Below are 21,368 nucleotides of genomic sequence, written 5' to 3' on the forward strand. Positions count from 1 at the left end.
CTGGCTAAGCTGATGGAGGCTATCTGGACCAGTAACAATTACAGATACCAGGAGATCTGCTTCCACTTGGGGGGGGGTGGCAATGTCCTGAGTCCTAAATCTGTGGCTCAAATTGCCAAGCAGGAATAAAGCAGAGGCCAAAGAACATACTTCTGAACTGGGTTAAGTGTCCACTGTTAAGTTTTTTGTTCATAAAGATAAATAAAAAATTACCCTTAGAAAAGGAAAATATTTTTAAACCAGAAAAATATATTTTGTAGAGAAATAAGTAGATTTTGTTTTTACAGAGAGTAAATGCTTCTTATTGCAATGTCTACCTCTGTTATAGATAGAGCAGGACTGAGCCACTGTTTGGAGATTGGTCTTTTAACCTTGTTTATAGGGTTTGGCTGAATGCTCACTCAGTCTGAGTGATGAAGTCTGAAGCAGGATGATATGAAATGCGTAAAAGATGAAACCTTTGGTGGAAAATGGCTGTAGAAAAAAGATGAGTTCCCCACACTGAAAAGTTTAGAAAGAAGAAATAAAAGCCTGGAGAGAAAGCTTACGGGGAAGGACAGGGAATGCCCCTGCACCCTTCATCGGAAAGGTTTTTCTCTTGAGTGGAGTTATTATCTCCTTTAGAAAGAACCCTGAGGGCTGGGGAGGGAGGGGTGCCTGCTTATACTCTCATTCCTTATGAGGTTGAGGCAGAGGATGGTGATGTCACCAGATTGGCACACCCAGTGAGACACTGTATCAATCAATCAACCAGTCCCTGGAGAACTGGATGACTCAATCTGATACACATCTGATACACAACTCTGTGCTCAGCTTCCATCCCATGACATAGTCTTACTGCATAAAAATAGACTTGGGAGTAGAAAAACACTCGATCCCAGGGAGAAACGCCATGGGTAAAGACTGCAGTGCCGTTTTTAAGTGGTTAGGCTGGTGGAGGTTACAGAAGTCAATGAGCCAAGCTGACTAAGGGAGGGCATTATTGATTTTTGTCTTTATTTTTTAATGAGAGAGATTTGAGAGTGTTCTACTGGCTAAGAGTAAGAACACAGTTGACAGTCACTGGGTCAAGATGAGGGAGAAGAAGGGAGGACCGCATTGGTGGAGGAAAGAGAATAGCTTCCTCCAAGCTTTTAGTTAAAATACAGGATCCATTAGCAGACAGGCGCCAAATATTACAAACTGTTAAACTGCTTTCTGAGGCTCATTTCTCTCAGTTTCAATTTTCTCGAGGCAAACATAGACAGTAAAGAGTCCACCTGAGTCCTGGGGTAGAGGAAGAGACAATCTTCATGGCAGGAAAATGCTAAGTCATCTAAGTTTTATATATTTTTTAAATGTTAGTAAAGCCCGTTTTTTATTAAAAATGAGAAGGGATTCAAAATGAACAGGGCACCTAATGTTGATAAATGATGAACAGCATATTTAATATGTCATGGTAACACTAAGAATAACTCTAGAGGATAAGGGGCTGAAAAGTCAAAGACTGGAGTTCAGATCCCAGCACCCATGTCACATGTCCCACATGTCTGTAACCCCAGTAAGAGGCAGAGGCAGAGCAGCCCCACAGGGACTTGTTTGCTCTCAGCCTAGTCAAAAACTGTGAGCTCCAGGTTCAGGAATAAGGCTAAGCAAGATGAAGAGGGTGTCCAACACCTTCTTCCAGCCTGCACAGATGTGCACACACATGTGCACACCCTGCACATACAGACACCACACACACACACACACAATTAAAAAGTAATAAAACCTATTTAGTCATGTTGCTCAGCACATGCGTTGATTACTTATACAAAAGTTCCAAGAGAAAATAACACTGACCTTTAAGCAGCACCTCTGAAAATTCTGGTTTTCTGATCCCTTTTGCTTTTTTTTGTATTAAGTACTGTATTAGTCAGGATTCCCTAGAGTCACAGAACTTATGGAATGAATCTCTCTCTCTCTCTCTCTCTCTCTCTCTCTCTCTCTGTGTGTGTGTGTGTGTGTGTATGTGTATAAATATTAGATGGATGGATATTAGAGATAGAGAGATAGATAGATAGATAGATAGATAGATAGATAGATAGATAGATAGATAGATAGATAGATAGATAGATAGATAGCCTGCTGCCCAGCTAATCCATCAGTTAGCCCAAGAATCTGGTAGATGCTCCCTCCTACAAGGCTAAGAATAGAAAGCTCAAGAACCCAGTAGTTGCTCAGCCCCATGAGACTGGGTGTCTCAGCTGGTCTTCTATGTATCCTGGAATCCCGAGAAGTAGGATCCAATGCCAGTGAAGGAAGGGATGTGCTTGCTAGGTGAGGGCAAGCAGGCAAAGATGGAAGCTCCCTTCTTCTATGTCCTTCTATAGATTTCCAACAGAAGGTATGGCCCAGATTAAAGATCTGCCTTCCTGAATCAAGATTTGGATTAAAGGCATATAACTTCCCACCTCAAGATTCGAATCAAAGGTATGTGCCTTCTTACCTCAAAGGTCTAGACTAGAGGTGGATTCGCCCACCTGAAACCAAACAAGAATAATCTCTCCCAGGTGTGCCCTCCATTTCTAGATCGTAGCTCATTCCAGACATAGTCAAACTGACCACTAAGAAGAACCATCACAAGTACCTTCCCCAGCTATCAGTGTACTCTGAAGTCGCTAGACTGCCACAACACAAACACAGGAAATCAAGGTACCACCTGTATGCATTACTTTGGTAAAGTCTCCATTTCCTCACTTAGAAAATGGAGTAACGATATGGCTCACATTCATTAGATGGTGGCGGGAGGTCATTGAGGTGCCATGTGGATTGCTTACACACATATTTAACAGGAAGTTTACTGTGCTTTTTCTTTGCATTAAAGTTAAGGGCTAATAATTAGTCAAATAGGATTAAAGGCAGAATTTGTATTCCTATCAATGACAAAAAGCTCTGAGGTGCAGAAAGTAATTTTTTAAAGGAAAAAAGGGGATGTCAGCTGGGCGGTGGTGGTGCACACCTTTAACCCCAATACTCGGGAGGCAGAGGCAGGTGGATCTCTATGAGTTCAAGGCCAGGCTGATCTACAGAGTGAGTTCTAGGATGATCAGGGCTACACAGAGAAACCCTGTCTCAAAAAACCAAAAAAAGAAAAAAGGGGGGTTGTTGGGGGTAGTATATATAAAAGGGGGAAAAGGACTCAGGGGAGATGCCAGGAGGGGTTTTGAGGAGAATGGAGGATTGGGAAGGTAAGAAAATTAACAAAGAGAAGGGGTGCTTAATGAAGAAAACCTTTTTAACCCTACTGATCTAAACGTATAAAGCCAATGATCTTGAAACTTCAAGTCATTGTGATTATCATTTTAAAATATGTCATGGTTTATTTCTCAGGAGAGTCTAGGAATGTACTTGTGTGTTGTGCAGTTGTTTTTCTGACTGGTGGTGGTGGTGGCTTTTTTAAAGTAGTCTCTTATGTACTCCAGGGTAGTCTTGAACCCTGATCTTTCTGATTCCACCTGTGTTGAGATTATAGGTTAGTGCCACCACACCTCTGTTGTATGCTTTTGTTCTTTTAAGACAGAGTCTCACTCTATAGCACTATACATTCTCCACTCAGGATGGTCCTCTTATATTAGCCTCCTGAGGGCCAGGATGTATATGCTACTATATGCCTGGCTTGAGAAAGTAACTCTTTGTTGAAATGTTAAAAGCATGCCTTTTTTTTGTATTTAAAACCTTTTATTAGGGTGAGGATATAGCTCAGTTAATCAAATGGTTACCTAGCATGCACAAGGCCCTGAGCCTGATCCCACCATTTAGCTGTAATCCCAACACTTGGAAGGTGGAGGCAAGAAGGTAAGAAATTCAAGGCCATTCTCTGTTATGGTGTAAGATATAGACCAACCTGGGCTACGTGAGACCCTACCTCAAAAAACAACCTATTCTTTTTTTTTCTATTCTATAAGTGAAAATTCAGGTATCATTTTTAAAAAAAAGCACATTTCTGTCTTGCTTTGTTTATAGCATAGTAGCTCATGTTGGTGACAATAGTTTTTAAATTATTTTATGTGTACGCACATTTGTCTGTGTGAGGGTGGTGGATCCCCTGGAACTGGAGTTACAGACAGTTCTAAGCTGCCATGTGGGTGCTGGGAATTGAACCTGGGTCCTCTGGAAGAGCAACCAGGGCTATTAACTGTTGAGCCATCTCTCCAGACCCCAAATTACAAAAGTTTTAATGATACTATAGGTGACTTTAAAAATAAAGAATAAAGAATTAGACTGATGAGGATTGAAGCCAGATTTTATGGACTTTGTAGCCCAGAGAAAATGACATGACCTTTCTGGAACTCCATGTCCTCATTTGTAAAAGGGGGGTCCTAACAGTATGTATCTCATAGTATTTTTTATGAGAATTAAATTAGATAATTTATGTTCTAACTGCTTGGCATACAAGAAGCATGCACAAACAATGATTATGATACTCATAATAGAGTATTATATAGTTGCTTCGTCTTCAAGGGTTAGCCCTCAAGGAGTCTTAGAGTAGTGGTTTCATGCAGGTAAATAGTAATGATTCAAGCAGATGCTAGCGTGGATAACTAGAAAAAGTCTTGTCTACAGGAGTCCCTGGATTGCCCTGGGACAGTATTTATCACTAACCTTCTGAAGACCTTTAGTGTAGGATGTACAACCACCATTCCTGGTGGTCACATGGCCCAGTTCTGTCTCCAGCCAGCCGGAGGGCATCGTTCTTTATCCTCCTACCTTGTCATAGAAGGCAAAATGCTGACCAAGGTGGTCTCCGTGGTTCTTACAGGAAATCTTCAGCCTTCTTGCCCATGCTCGTCAGTCTTTACGAGAACAGATAGATTCTCTGGTGGCAAAGGATCTAGCTGCCCAGGTTTCTACAAGTCTCCACACGCTGGCAGCCCATGGATTGGTGGCTCTTCTCTAGGAGACTCTGCCAAGAGGTTGGTGCTCCACATAATCAGGCTTATTGTTAAGTCACCCCTTGGGTGTCAACTGCTACTGCATTATCCCTATGTCCCTAGCGTGTTGCCTGGGGGACACCACATAATAGGGGCTGGGAGATTGGGACTAAAAACGGGAGCCTGCTTGTATTCTCAACTACTTCGATTCCAGAAGCCTGCCAGATCATCCATACCATTGAGTCTTACCTTTTAAATTAAATTGAATTATTTTAAATCCTGCAGTCTGATTCAGCCCATTCCTCACCCTCTGAATCCTTCCCGTCCTCTGCCTTTCTTAATATGACTTGTGAATTTCTCGTCTTGGAACATCTTTCCTCCCTCACTGCTTAAGCCAAGGCCTCGCTCTCCCACAATATCCTGGTGTGTCTCTTAAATAGAGGCCATATTTCTCACACCCACCTAGGATGTGGGGAAGACACTTCTCTTTCTCCCATTTCTGTTCCCTAGTAAAACTCTGGTTCCTCTGAAGTTCTTACCACTCTGTTGAATGTATTGACAATACATGCCTATTAGATTTATTTAAGCAGACTTTAATAAAAAGACCAAAGCCAGGCAATGGCGGTAAAAGCCTTTGATCATAGTGCTCAGGAGGCAGAAATCAGGCAGATCTCTGAGTTCGAGTCCAGCCTGGTATACAGAGTGAGTTCCAAAACAGCCAGAGCTACACAGAGCCCCTGTCCTGAAACAAGGAAGGAAGGAAGGAAGGAGGGAAGGAGGGAAGGAAGGAAGGAAGGAAGGAAGGAAGGAAGGAAGGAAGGAAGGAAGGAAGGAAGGAAGGAAGGAAAACCATTAGGGTTTTTTTTTGTTTGTTTGTTTGTTTTTTTCGAGACAGGATTTCTCTGTGGTTTTGGAGCCTGTTCTGGAACTAGCTCTTGTAGACCAGGCTGGTCTCGAACTCACAGAGATCCGCCTGCCTCTGCCTCCCAAGTGCTGGGATTAAAGGCGTGCGCCACCGCCGCCCAGCAGGAAGACCATTAGTAAAAGCATGAATGGGGTAGGAAAACCCAAGGAGGAGTGTGTGCAGTATCAAGGGGGATTGACAGTGGACCTGGGCCAAATGAAATAACAGCGGAGAACTAGGACTTAGAAGAGCTACACACAGGAAAAAACATGAAAAAGAGGAGAGATCTTAAGTTCAAGGATATAGTCTTCCCTCCAGGGGCTAGACTCTAGCAGCAAGGTCCCTATTGGCCACATCCAACCAGTACCAGAGCAAGGAAGCCTGCTGATTCTAGCCCCCAGGTTTTGGATAACAAGACACAAGAGATCTGGGGGTGCAGGAAGAAATTCAGCTTATACCTAAAGCTCTTCTGAGGCCTTCAACTCTCTTTTCAGATTTGAGCTCCTGGCTGATTATTTTCCTCTTCTTCACTCAGTGACTTCAGTATGGGGAATGCTACTGACCATTTTCATTCATGCTCACCGCCATACCCTAAACACCCCCAGTGAATATTCACTATTGCCTCTGCTTTCCACTGTGATGACTACTTGGATACTTCGCAGCAAGACTTACATCGTTCAATCTTAATCCTTTCCTTTTTGTTTCTGAGACAGGATCTAATACATCCTGAGCAGGCCTAGTACTTGCTATGTAGTGATTATAGGCATGAACCAAACCCAGTGTTGTGTGGCACTGGGGATTAAAGCCAGGGCTTCATGCGGTCGTAATCTTGTACAGCAGGTGTGTTGTTAAGAACACAGCCCCAGCCCAACCCACCAACCTTCTAATCCACTGCTCTTCCCACCCCTTCACTATGCATCTCCTCCTGCACCTCCGCCCTTCTGTCTTCACTCCCCACTCTGTCCGAAGAAAATCCCTCAGTCTCTGTGTGTTGTGCCCACCTGTCAAAACTGACTCTGCTTAGAGGCAATTAGCCACCATTTCCTGTGGGAAGGAAAATATGAAAAATATGTTGACTGTTTTCTCTCATGTTTGTTATCACAGCTTTAACAGGCGTTTTGTTTGTGAGACAAGGTCTTTAAGCCCTGAGCTGAGCCTCCTGCTTCCTCCTCTCCAGTGCTGTAATCACAGGCCTACCCCACCAGCCCTGGCTTCCACAGCAATTTTAATTGCTTTGGTCCTGGTGAGGGTGCCAGTTACACAAGATTGCTACTCTGTACCTTCTCTCACTCGGTAACACACACACAGCACACACATTTGCATGCACACACATACACACACACGCAGCACACACATTTGCATGCATTTACACACATATACACACGTGCACCAATGCGCGCGTGCACACACACACACACACACACACACACACACCTTCATGCTCTCATCCACTCATCACCAGGTCTATGAACTTCCATGTACCTGTATCTCCACCCCAGCGCTCCAACGGGTTAATGGAATAAGGCTTATTCTTCTAAAAGCCCACCTTCTTGACTTAGGTTCTAAATTCAAATCCATTTCATCTTTTGCAGAACTTCCCTCCTGTTGCCACACTCCTTTCTCTCCTGTACTGGAGTTCTTTAACAGCAAATGTCCCGAATTCTCATTTTAAGACAAATTTCCTCAGGACTAAGGGCACAGTTCTGGCCAAAGGGCTTACCTAACGTTCTCAAGGCCCCGTCTTTGTTTTTTTTTTTTTTTTTTTTGGATTTTTCGAGACAGGGTTTCTCCGTTTCTCCGTAGCTTTTGGTTCCTGTCCTGGAACTAGCTCTTGTAGACCAGGCTGGCCTCGAACTCACAGAGATCCGCCTGCCTCTGCCTCTGCCTCCCGAGTGCTGGGATTAAAGGCGTGCGCCACCACCGCCCGGCCAAGGCCCCGTCTTTGATCCTCACAGTGCGTCAACCACAGAGGAAAATTACATTTCCTCAGCTCCAAATTCTCTGTCATCTTTTGTCCAAGATGATCATTTCCCATTAAGGAAAAATTGGAAACGCCTAATGAGAAATCTGATTTCAGCCAGCAGTGGTGGTAGCACACACCTTTAAACCCAGCACTCCGGAGGCAGAGGCAGGTGGATCCCCGTGAGTACGAGGTCAGCTTGGTCTACAGAGCGAGTTCCAGGACAGCCAAGGCTATTACACAGTGAAAACCTGTCTTGAAAAACCCTAAATAAATAAATAAATAAATAAATAAATAAATAAATAAATAAATGTGTGTGTGTGTGTTTCTGTGTGTGTGTGTGTGTGAGAGAGAGAGAGAGAGAGAGAGAGAGAGAGAGAGAGAGAGAGAGAGATCTGATTTTCTTCATTTTTTGGTCTCTTTCCTCCTCATTCTCAACTGCTTTCCAGCACGTACTATGCTATGGAACAAGGCTATTGTTTAGATTCCCAGTGACTGACCTGTTCCAAGTACTGGACATATTCAATATATTCAGGCATATTTCTAGCTAGCTCTTATATCTTAAATTAACCCATTTCTATTATTTTATATTTTACCAAGAGGCTCGTGGTTTGTTCCCTCTTGCTTCTTGGGCGGCTACATGGCATCTGCCTGACCCTGCCTTCTTTCTCCTTGCATTCAGTTTAGTTTTCCCACCTACCTATAATCTTCCCTGCTATAGGCCAAGGGAGCTTCTTTATTAACCAACGGTAATAAAACATATTCCCATCATCACGCATCCCACATCATGTGTTAGTTACTTGTCCTGCTGCCGGGACAAGACAAAAACAACGGAAGAAAGGGATTACTCTGGCTCACACTTTCAGGGGCTCTTATAGCCCACATCAGGGAAGCCACAGTGGCGGAAACATGAGGCAACCTCATCTGCGGTCCCACAGCCGAGAGTGACGGATGCTGGCACCCAGATCCTTCTCTCCTTTATTCAGTCCAGGATCCCAGTCCACGGAATGGTGTGGCTCACAGTTATGGTGGGTCTTCCTGGTCTAGATTAGGATAGGCATGCCCAAGGGCTTGTCTCCTGGTCATTCTAGACAAGTAATATAAGCTATCTCACATATCAAACATTGTCTCTATTGATTTTCGGCATAACTGGTGGTCCCCAAATGCTTCCCTGTCCGTGTCACCCAGTTACAATCAAACTGATTTTTTTTTTCTAGTTACAGGGATGAAAGGAATGAGGGGACAAGAGGGTACGGTAATGGGAAGTATAAGAGTATCCTTTCCATAGTAAGTCTTCCTTAACATGGAGCGTGGGGCCTGGAGCCATGTAACGAGTACATGCCTGACCACATCAGCGCATCTGTTTACCAACCCACGTCTTCACAGCACCCAGGCACCACAACTGCCTATGGCAACAACCCCTCTCCTTTAGCTTCCGGGTCACACCCATCCTCCATACAACGGACATAAACCATAGCAGGATTTTATATCCCCCTCCATTCCTAGCTCCAGCAGCTGTGGGAGCTACTTCATTTTATGGATGGGTGATATAATTATGGCTCACCCTAGTGAAAGAAAGCCTCCCATGAGGGATTCTGGAAAAACATATTTCTCTTAACACAGACCAGATGACAACAGAAGAGCTTCTTAAGACTGTGGAAACTGCCCTGTGTGGAGTGATTCCTGGATCACTAATAGCCCCCTCTTTGTTTGCTTGTCTGAAACGAGGTCTCTCACTCTGGAGCCCTGGTTGACCTGGACATCATCATGTTGATGGGACTGGCCTCACAGAGATCCACCCTCCTCTGCCTCCTGAGCAGGTATGCCCCGCCATGCCTGGCCACTGATGCCTTCTTTTCTTTCTTTCTTTTTTCTTTTTTTCTTTTTCTTTCTTTTTTTTTTTTTTCTTTGGTTTTTCGAGACAGGGTTTCTCTGTAGTTTTGGAGCCTGTCCTGGAACTAGCTCTTCTAGACCAGGCTGGCCTCGAACTCAAAGAGATCCGCCTGCCTCTGCCTTCCAAGTGCTGGGATTAAAGGCGTGTGCCACCACCGCCCGGCCTGATGCCTTCTTTTCAATGTGAAGCCAGTCTTAGGTTTAAGCTACTTTGGAGAACAGCAGAGAAGGCGGTGGAAGAACACAACACTGTAACACTCTTGAGCCACTCTTTCTGCGGTGTGTGTTCATGTGTATATGAATTTGCGAGTGCCCGTGTGCACGTGAGGAGGTCAGAGGTCGACAGGGTCTTCCTCAATTGCTTCTCTGCCTTAGTTTGATGTTTAAGGATCTGTTTTTATGAGTATGGGTGTTTTGCCTGAATTATTTCTGGGCACCATGTTGTGTGCCTGCAGAGATTGGAAGAGGGAGTCAGGTCCCCTAAAACCAGAGTGGCAGATGCTGGTGAGTCACCAATTGGGTGCTGGATGTTGAACCTGGGTCCTCTGACAGAGCAGCCAGTGCTCTTAACCACTGAGCCATCCCTTCAGCCCCCCCCCCCTTTTTTTTGAGACAGGTTCTTCCATTGACCCTGGAGTTCACCGATTGGTTCAAGTCCACAGATCCTCCACCATGCCTGGCTTTTCTGCACTGGGGATCGAAACTTGGGTCCTCATGATTACTCAGCCCACACTTTACTACTGAGCCATCTCCCAGCACTGAGTGGTGTTGCCCTGCTCACCTGAGGCCCTGCCTCTGGCTCCCCAGGATGTCTAAATCTGCAGCCTTCTTACTGCATCCAAATTTGACAGACACCGACCTCTAAGTCAACAGCTATGGATTCTCATCACATAAGCAACTTCAGGCAAATTAACTTTTGTGTAATCTATTTCTCCATCTGTAATGCAAAGAATAACATCAGCTTAGGACCTGGTTGTAAAGAATGAGGTCAAGAGGGACTGACGAAAGGTTCCACAGGCAGAGTGATGTGAGGTTGCCAGTCAGATAAAGCTACAGTTCAGGAACTCTCTGGTGCCTGGCTGCTGATCAGGAACCAACACACCTGATTTTATGAGAGGCTCTCAGGAGCTGTCCTGGATCTCATCATCCAGTATCACTTCCAAAAGCATCCGAGGCGCCAGGCAAATGTGATCACCAACCCAAACTGAGTTTACCAGAGAAGTATATGACGTAACGTTCTTAAGCTGAAGGTTTGTGTTATGCCATTATTTCATAAAATATAAATAACAATTACAAGTAAAGCCTATTTCTTATAGAATTGCACAAAGTATTCTACATGTCAAGATTACAATGTTACCATTCTAGGAGACAGAAGCAGAAACAATCCAACAAAACATTTATACTAAACTCAACACATTTGGTTCCAAAATGTACATTTTATTACAAAAGCAACTTTATTATTTAGAAAATAAGATATCATATATATTCCTTTGTAACACTGTATCTAATTTTATTTAAAACATTAACCTTATACATTTAAAAAACTCAGTAATTTAAGTAAGAACTTGTTTGATTTTTCTTAAAATTTGCAGAGTCAGAATTTTTTTTTTTTTTTGAGACAGGGTTTCTCTGTATAGCCTTGACTGTCCTGGAACTTGCTCTGTAGACCAGGCTGGCTTCCAACTCACAAGAGATCCACCTGCCTCTGCCTCCCGAATGCTGTGATAAAACGTGTGCATCACCACCACGAGGCCAGAGCCAGAATTCTAATACATATTGGGTCTAAATGCTACAATCAAATGGCAACAATAGAGATTCTGCATTTAAGTTTTGAATTTTTCTTTTCTTTACAGAGGGGCTCATGAAACCCAGGCTGGCCTCAAACTCATTTATGTAGCTGGGGATGACTTTGAACACTTGATCCTCCTGTCTCTATCTCCCAATTGTAGGATTATGCCTTCCTTTCTCCTCTTGCTCTCTGAAGTCAAGAAAGCTTCCACTCCTCTCAGGAATATGACATAGTTTGAAGTGATCACGACTCTGGTCATCGTTTGAGATTTGTAAAACTGTCTAGAAAAGTAAAACTATGAACATTGGGAAAGGGTGGATTTGAACGTTCTTCCCCTAAGGGTATATCTCTGACAGGCACACATCAGTTCTACCCGTCTGTGGAACCCAAGCGTCTTGTAAGAAGGGGGGAAGAAAGGAAAGAAGTAATGATGTATGCCGTGAACCTCAGGCAAAAACTGGCAGAGCCAGTTACTAACCCGGGCCTTCGTGGTCGTGGCCCTTCTGGCATACATAGCCTAACCTGGTCACTGGAGGAAATCAAACTTGTCCAGCAATTAACCTCCCATTTTCACACAGGCCCGCACAACTGCAGCACAGTCTTTTTTTTTCTCTTCGAAAAGAGTTCTTCTATGTTGCTTTGGAGCCTGTCCTGGAACTCGATCGCTAGACCAGGTTGGCCTCGAACTCACAGAGATCCGCCTTCCTCTGCCTCTGCGCCACCACCGCCCGGCTTTGCACACAGTCTTAACCATTCCAAGAAGCAAGATTCCAGCTCTAGCGTTTAGCCCCGCCCACCGAGACGCCAGCGACACGTCGCTCGGCGTCTTCCAATCAGAACTGCACTTCTGAACTTTGACCGCCCAACTCCTCAAGCTCTGCCCAGCGCCGACAAGCTCCGCCCACACGGGACGCGCTTCGCTTTCGGCGTTTTCATTTTCCGGACGTACTGGCAAATTTTGACCGCTGGCACCGGAACTACTACGCATGCGTCGTCCCTATGCATGGTGAGCTTTCTGATTCTCGCTGCCGCTGCGGGAGCAGTGGTAATCTTGCTGGTCGTGAGACTCTGTGTCGTGCTTCAGCCCGGTCACGTCGTTCCCCGAGAGTCTGTCGGACTCCTGATAGTTGCTGGATCCGGTAAGTATTCGGGCGGTGGCGGGCGTGCTTGTGTCCGGAACTACAAACCCCAGAGTGCATCGCGAGTCTCTTCACCCTTCTTAGCGCCTTCACGAGCGCTGCATCCTGAGATTTGTAGTTTTTCTGCCTTTCCGGAACCGGTCAGCCCAGACAGGGAAAAAGGCTCGGTAGCTGACGCCACTCAGCCGCCTTGTCGTTAAGACAAGTAATTTACACTTGTCTGTAATTAAGCCTCTCTGCAGTGTACAGCTTTCTAACAAATAATTAGCGACAGAGTACGCTGAAGCCTCTTGATGCTGATATACGTTGCCCTCTTTGCTGCTGTGCGTTATTAATCTAGGTTTTTTGTATTTAGTTTAAGACACGTGAACTTTACATGTTAAACGAGGCGGAGTTGTCACATATAAATGTGCTATGTCCTTGAGGATAAACATGTGAACATTCCATACGACAATACCTTCAGAGTGAATTTTTTTATTTTTAAAAATTTAAATTAAATTTAAATTAATGTGAAATTTAAACAGAATTTAAACCTAGAATTTTAGATGAACAGTTTTAACGGGTGTATAGTCAAACATGACTTCACACAGCCAGAGTGATACCCGATCCTATACAACAGTGCTATCTGGACTACATATGGAATAGTCTGTTGCTCCAGGGGCAGGAAAATAAAATTAAATCAAACCTAATATAAAATGAGACACAGTAAACTCGAGGTGTTTAAGCCTGCCTCTGCAACTGGACTTACAGTTTTACTGTAAACTTTTGAAAATAGAACCCTCTAATAAAAAGTTACAGAAACTAGTAATGAAGTTGTATGTTATCATTATAAAGTGTCATGTACCGTATATTAATAATATATGTTGTGCTTTTTTATATGATAGGCAGCACAGTCAATTTGTTTATATAGCACTACAAACATACATTACCTTGGGCTACTATGCTGTGATGGTTGTCATAGGCAATAAGAATTGTTAAGTTCTCTTTTAATCTCATGGGACCACTGCCAAGTATACTATTATCGACTAAAACATCATCATGCAATGAGTAACTACATACAAAAATAGTATTTAAGATATAAGTAAATGTACCAAACTTACATGCAATTATAATTTCTTACTTATTTACTTAACACATTTTGAGTCATGGGAAAGACTCAACTGAACTCTGAAATAAATAAAATAAAACAAATAATAGAATAAACCAAAACAATTATGACTTGCCACAGAGTGATGTCTGTGTGCCAGGCACTAGGAGAAGGACAGAGATACAGCAGTGAATGCACTAGAAAAGCGACCAGAAGATGAAGCAGAATGAGTGGCTTCCACACAGAGGACAAAAGTCTCTATTAGTTGTAGAACAAGTACAAGTTATTTCAAGTGAGATGCAAAGCCACTGTTGGGGGGGGGGCATTTGAGCAGAAGTAAAATATTTACCAATTATTTTTCTTAGTAGGAACACATTGAATGTAGTGTTGAAAATAGACTCGAGAAGTAAAAGAAGAGGACATGGGGATATGATCTATGTAAAGCTGTATTCATAATTTATGTGAGAGTGGCTTCGAGTGAGATGGAAGCAAAGGACGTGGTAAGAAGGGAATGAGGGGCAGGAGAGTGGCTCAGCAGTTAAGAGGACTTGTTCTTGCAGAGGACCAGAGTTTGAGGTCCAGCAGCCCCCCCCCCCCCCCCCCGCCACGGTGGCTCACAACCATCTGTAGCTCCAGTTCGTAGGGATTCGGTGAAGTCCTGTGTGAATGTGTATGGTGATGTAGCCCTGCCATACAGTGGTGGTTTGTGTGAATGTGGATTGGTGATGTAGCCATGCCATACTGTGGTAGTTTGTGTGACTATGTATGGTGATGTAGCCATTGCCATACTGTGGTGGTTTGTGTGACTGTGTATGGTGATATAACCATGCCATACTGTGGTGGTCTGTGTGAATGTGTATGGTGATATAGCCATGCCATACTGTGGTAGTTTGAATGAAAATGGCTCCATAGGCCCCTAAGGATTGGCACTATTGGGAGATGTGGCCTTGTTGGAGCAGGTGTGGGGTTATTGGAGGAAGTATGTCTATCCCTGACAGCAACTTTGAGGCCTCAAGCTCAAGCCAGGTCGAGTGGCTCCTACTGCCTGTGGATCCAGATATAAAACGCTCAGCTACCTCTCCAGCACCATGTCAGCCTGCATGCCACCGTGCTTCCCACCATGACAATAATAAACTAAACCTCTGAACTGTAAACCAGCCCCAATTAAATGTTTTCCTTTATGAGTTGATGTGGTCATGGTGTCTCTTCACAGCAATAAAACCATAACTAACCCCTGTATCAAGGACCTCAGTGTCTCAGCCCCATGGTAGTGGCCAAACCTAGGTGAGGTTCAGAGCGATTACATAGCCTTTCTCTGGTCCTAGTGGGAATGTTGATAGAGTATGCAGAGAATATCCACTGTAGCACCCCCCACCCCCATCTGTGAGCCTGAAAACTGCTCGGCTGTAGAGACTGTGCCTGCAGAGCTAATCTTGCCTCCTCGTCTAGCTGTATATGATAAACCTGTCTCCATCTGTATCACTATGTAATAACTCTTCCTTTCTGTTCAGTGTATACAGTAAACACTGTGAGCTTCGGGGTCCTGCAGCTTCTTCTTCAGAGAGCCCGACCACCCCATTCTAGCTTTGCTGTGTGTGGAGCTGCATGCCTCTCCTTTCCTCATTCCCTCACTACCCGGTTAGGTCACTCCCAGGAGCTGTGCAGAGCATGGCAGGATCCTGTACTTTCTTCTGACTGCCATGGTCACCAGGTAGTCAGATGATGCAGAGATAAACATGTGAACAAGCCTTCATACATATTAAATACATCTCTAAAAGTTAGAAAATGAAGTGATCGGATGCTTGATACGTATTAAAGTATAGATAATAGTATTTCATCAGTTCAATATTTGTGAAGTATTTTTCCTTCAGCCTGGTAAGCCTCTCCGCCGACACAGTAATCCAGATTAAACCAAATCAGATCTAATTAGGAAAAGCCTAGGTTTAATGGATGCCAATGCTCCTGGGTTGCCCACCCCCCTCGGGAAAATACGGAGGCAGGGAAAGGAGAACCAGAACGACCATGTGTTCATTCTCCGAGGGGCAGTTTAAGTAGCCTCTGAGAGTGGTCTTGACCCTCCCTGGGGAGGGGTCACTGTTTGGTGGGCTTTCTTGGAAGTGGAGTTTGGACTGAGGCCACTCCCAAGGGAGGGAGCTTGAAATGGGGCTTTCCACCCAACATTCCAAAATGGGTGCCAGGAGCTGGGATGTAGCTCCCCAAATTAAACATGCCAGACTCTTTGGACAAAGGAAGGGCTGCCCGGGAGCTGAGGTGACACTTCCAACCAAACAGTATTGTCTTCAATAAGTCTCTTTTTTAGATTTATTTTTATTTATGTTTATATACTTGCATGTTTGTGTGGATGCCCATCTCCTAAAAGGATTTTATCCCCCATTTTAAAACCATACTTATTTTTATTTATGTGCGTGTATGAGTTTGTATTTGTGTGTGTGTGTGCATGCGCATGCTTGCAGAGACCAGAAGAGGTTGTTGGATACCCTGGAGCTGGAGTTATGATATGGTTTTGGGCTGCTTAATATAGGTACTGGAAATTAAGCTGGGGTCCTCTGGAAGAGCAGCAAGTGCTCTTAACCACTGAGCCATCTTTTTGGTCCCCTCTCCTAATATAATAAGAGAGTAAAATATACCCTCAGTAACAAAGTGAGTATCACTATAAAGTTAATGACTTTATTTAGTAACAGTGCCAATGATGTTAGTGACTTCACTTGGTAACCAGGCTAAATTTTCCCTGAGCATTGCCTTTAAGTAACAGAAGGGAGGCTACTCCAGGAAGTCTTCCAAAGCTCCCATTTCATTGTGGATTTTAGGTTTTACCGTTAACTGTTCCCTCTGTGGGAAAAAAACCAAAGAAACTACCTGGCAAGCCACAACACCTTTTCAAGGCCCAAGATGGAAATACTAAAATGAGTATAAAGCAGGCGTGTCGGTCACATGCCCCAGGGCAGAAGACACGCAGCAGGTCATAAAGTTAACATGTGATCCTAATTCCTGATGTGCACACAGCGGCTACACCACATTCCTTTCTTAATTCATTCTACAACCAGGAAAACTCAAATACCCGATGAGGGAAAACACATATTTTGTGTGCTTATCTTTCTGTGTTTTCGTCTTATTAAAAACTCATTCTGGGGACGAAGGAGCTTTCTAAGTAAGAGGCACAGCATAACCAAAGGCAGGGAGGATGTAACAGGATGAGCGTGGCAAATCCTAAAGGGATCGGCGTGGCTCAGCCGCAGAGCTTGTGAAATAAAGCCGGGACAGTTACATCTGATAGGGAATTTGATTGCACAGCTTAAATGGTTTGTGGCAGATGCACTTTTACTGTAATCATGATAGTTCTTGTGAAAGAAGCCACACAGGGGACACCGCCATTGGCTCTCTTTCCCTATCAGTGGGTTTTGTATTCTCAGATCCAAAAGACTTGAAAAAGAATGCATTTACAGTGAACATGTGCAAACTTTCCACTATTCCTTAAAAAACACAGTGTACTACTTAGGTAGTGTTTGCATTATATTAAGTAAGTAATCAAGGAATGTTTTTAAATATATAGGAGAAAATGTATAAGTTAAGTGTGTAGGTAAAAATGACAGACTTTATTTGTAAAGAACTTGAGCATTTGAAGATTTGGGGTTCTGTGGGGGACCCAGAATCCTGTGCCCTACAGTTACTGAGGGGATGACTGTCATTGATTTCCTAATAAAAGACTTCTTTTTTTTTTCTTTTAAATTAATGTGTATGTGTGTGTGGATGGTGGCCTGGGAGGCTAGAAGAGGGTGTCATATCTCCTCGGGAATTATAGGCAGTTGTGAGTCGCTCCGTGTGGTTCCTGGGAGCTGAATTCCAATCCGCTGCAAGATCAGGGAGAACCCTTAACTGCTGAACCATTTCTCCAGCCCACACTGTAATTGATTTTTTAAAGTCATGATTTTTGTAAATAAAGTGTCAGTATTTTTTTAGATAGCAGAATTTAAGAAACTGAATATAGACTCCGTTGGTGGAAGTGGTCACGGGTTGAAGACCTCAGTGTGCTGAGGCCTCTGCTGTGACCTGAGGTTGGAGGCCAGCAGTGCTCCTCCAGGAACCTTACACCCTGATGTTGGAGCATGGAGTCAGCTCTCCACACAGAAGCCTCCTGTCTTCTTCCCAGTGTTCCTGCTGCCCCATGAAAACAGCTCAGATCTTACTCTCTCATGCTCTAAGGATTCTGCTCCTGCCTGCCTGTTGTTTCTGTGTTTCAAGTCTTCTTAACTTTTTTTCCAGGGTCCTTCTTGTTTTGAGGGAATTGATTTGTTTTATTATTTATAGCCCTTTGTAGCTTATGTTCTCTTTATGTGTATATGTGTGTATCTTGCTTTTTCCCTGCCAGCTTTCTTGATTTCCTGAAAATTCAGGAAATTAAGAAAGTGTCTTGTATGTGCACGCACCATCCTTTTTTAAAAAAAATGATAGTATTAAATTTTTTTTTTTTGTTTTTTGAGACAGGGTTTTACTGTAGCTTTGGAGCCTGCCCTGGAGCTAGCTCTTGTAAACCAGGTTGGCCTTGAACTCACAGAGATCCACCTGCCTCTGCCTCCTGAGTGCTGGGATTAAAGGTGTGTGCCACCACCACCTGGCTTGTAACATGAGGGCCTGCTAGTTGGGGTTTCTGTCCTGTCCAGTTCCCACAGCCGGTAAGTCCCAAAGAAGATCACACACAAAATCTATATTAATGATAAACTGGCCCATTAGCTCAGGTTTTGTAATTAGCTCTGATAACTTATATTAACCCATTATTTTTATCTATGTTAGCCACATGGCTCAGTACCTTTTTCAGCGGGGTAGGTCACATCTTGCTTCTACAGTATCTGGACAGGACTGCGGGAAGAGCTTCCTTCTTCCCAGAATACTCCTGTTCTCATTGCCCCATCTCTACTTCCTGTCTGGTTGTCCCGCCTATACTTCCTGCCTGGATATTGGCCAATCAGTGTTTATTTAAAACATAATTGACAGAATATAGACAATTCTCCCGCACTACTGACTAGATAGTATCAATTTTTAAAATGCATTTATTGTCTTCTGTATAAAAGTATACTTATTCAAGGGCATAGATCGTATTTCTGTGTTCATGTTCACATTTGGGGAAAATGCAGTTATATTAGTTCCCCACCCCCGAAAAGCATGACACTGATATAATGTGGTGGAATGTTTCCATGTATCCATGGTAGGTTCATTTCTTAAATTAAAATTTTATTTTGAATTATGTGAATGTGTATGCCTATGTAAGGAGTATGTGCATGTGTGTACAGGTGTCCTGAAGCTGGAGTTACCCAAAGTGGGGGATCAGGACTGAACTTGGATCCTCTATAAGAGAAGTACAAGCTCTGACGCACTGAGCCATCTCTCAAGCCCATATTATGTGTCTTCTCCCCCTTTTTTTCCCCTTAGATTTATGAGTGGCTTGCCTGTACATGTGTACGTGTATGTGTGTGTCCGTGTGTGTGTGTGTGTGTGTGTGTGTACCATATGCATGTCTGGTGCCGATGGAGGGCTGCTGAAGAGGGTGTCAGGTCCCCTGGAACTTGAGTGAGGGATGGGCACGAGACACAAGAGCATCAAGTGCTCTTGACCACTTACTTAGCTGCCTTTCCAATAATCCCTCCCATAGGGCATGGGTTTTTTCTGTTTTGTTTTGTTTTTGTTTTTGAAGACAGGGTTTCTCTGTGTAGCTTTGGAGCCTGTCCTGGAACTCACTATGTAGACCATAGTGACTAGATCTCTGTGAACTCACAGAGACCTGCCTGCCTCTGCCTCCCAAGTGCTGGGATTAAAGGCATGCGCCACCACCGCCTGGCCCTACGGTGTTTCTTAATCTTAGGCCATATTATATTTGTTCTAGGTGGACATACCACTGAGATCCTGAGGCTGGTTGGAAGCTTGTCCAGTGCTTACTCCCCCAGGGATTACGTCATTGCCGACTCTGATACGATGAGTGCCAAGAAAATTGTTTCTTTTGAAGATGCTCGAAAGAAAGACTCTGCTACTGAGGTGCGTGATCATTTCTATAAGTTGCAAGTTGTCTGTCAAGTTTAGTTGTCTCTGAAAAGAATTCCCTGGTATTTCAATGCCCTGCCCATAATAGGCAATAAAATGTGACTGGTGGAGAAATATGTTTCCTTTACTACCAAGAGATAAAAATTTCTTTAAAATAAATATTTTTAAATATTTTTATAGTTTATTTAACTTTTATTTTATGTGTAAAACAAATCTTCACATTAAAAGTAGCTCTTACTCTCATACACTATTACTTTAGAGTTATTGAATTTCAATTGTGAAAATTGTTTTGTTCTATAGTTACATATATAAAGCATTCAGGATTATACTTAATGGGTCTTCATTAAAGGTTTTTATTAATGCGTTATATTTATTTTATATCTGTGATCATTTTGTCTTCAAATCACATTGGTATTCACCTTTAGAATTATTTCTCTATCCCCTTTTCGATGATTTTATTTTAGCATTTTAATCAGTGATGCTAAAAAAAAGTGAAGCAAAATGAAAAATAAAGGTGGAATCACATCTTTATTGACGCAAAGGGGTGGAGAGTGGGGAGCTGGGGTCCCAGCAGGTAGGCCGGTTTTCTGCCTTTTCACCTCTTTATAGAAGGGAGACTTTTACTTTGCATTACCATTCTGTCTGAAGCAAATTTAGAGTCAGGTTCTGTAGCATGAATAATAAAAACCCCGAGGCAGATATTGGGGTTCAACCTGAAGATCAGAGAAACAAAGCATCCAGGCCACTAGCGAGCTCTTACCTCCATGAAATCTTCAGACTGAGAAAAAGTGAGTTCCTGTCTCATCCCACCTTATATTCCTCTCTAGTGCTGGTATTAAAGGTGTGCACCACCACCATCTGACCTCTGTGGCGAACTGGTGTGGCTGCTGGGATTAAAGGTGTTTGCCAGCCGGGCGGTGGCGCACGCCTTTAATCCCAGCACTCGGGAGGCAGAGGCCGGCGGATCTCTGTGAGTTCAAGGCCAGCCTGGTCTACAAGAGCTAGTTCTAGGACAGGAACCAAAAGCTACAGAGAAACCCTGTCTCGAAAAAAATTCAAAAAAAATAAAAATAAAAAAAATAAAGGTGTTTGCCATCACTGCCTGGCCTTTATGGCTGACTAATGTGGCTGTTTTCTGTTCTTTGGGCAAGCTTTATTTATTAAAATACAAATGAAATGCCACTACAAGGTTCTAACTGGAATCCGGATTTGGTTGTGTGGTCTGTGCCTCCCTGCCCCGCCCCAGGCTAGTTCATATAAACAGCACGCCCTCCCTGGAGGAATTTCCCTCGCCCCTTTCCTGATAGAACTTTACCAAGTGCAATCTCCCGGTTCTCACCAACACCCCTGTGGCTCGAAGCCTTGGACTCTCTCTTTATAGTTGCATTTTTCAGTCTTAAGTGAGTTGGAAAATGTGTTCCATTTTGACACACCCACGGTATTGCACTGTGTGGTTGTGCATGACTGTGCAGCCTTTTCCATAACCCCACAAGCCCTTCAGTAATCAGAGGGCATTGATTCACAGTTGGTGCTTGTGAGAAGCCCAAACCTACCTCCCTATACAGGCTTTGCTCTTGCACAAGTAAAGAACCCCCCAGAAACCCAAAGACACACCACTGGTTTCGGATCCTTAGAATTAGCTAAGTTATATTG

The 21,368-nt window shown here is 43.6% G+C and overlaps 1 protein-coding gene across 1 annotated transcript in view; it reads left to right on the forward strand.

Moving 5' to 3' along the window:
* The first annotated feature begins 12,347 nt into the window (after positions 1-12,347).
* Alg14 (ALG14 UDP-N-acetylglucosaminyltransferase subunit) overlaps positions 12,348-21,368 on the forward strand; it is a 64,776-nt gene continuing 55,755 nt past the window's right edge. The window contains exons 1-2 of the mRNA XM_057793858.1: positions 12,348-12,577; positions 19,561-19,709. Of these exons, the coding sequence (XP_057649841.1) occupies positions 12,442-12,577; positions 19,561-19,709 (285 nt within the window). The 5' untranslated portion in view covers positions 12,348-12,441. The remainder of the gene's footprint in view (positions 12,578-19,560; positions 19,710-21,368) is intronic.

This window comes from Chionomys nivalis, chromosome 18 (genome assembly GCF_950005125.1).
Source record: "Chionomys nivalis chromosome 18, mChiNiv1.1, whole genome shotgun sequence".
Taxonomy (NCBI): domain Eukaryota; kingdom Metazoa; phylum Chordata; class Mammalia; order Rodentia; family Cricetidae; genus Chionomys; species Chionomys nivalis.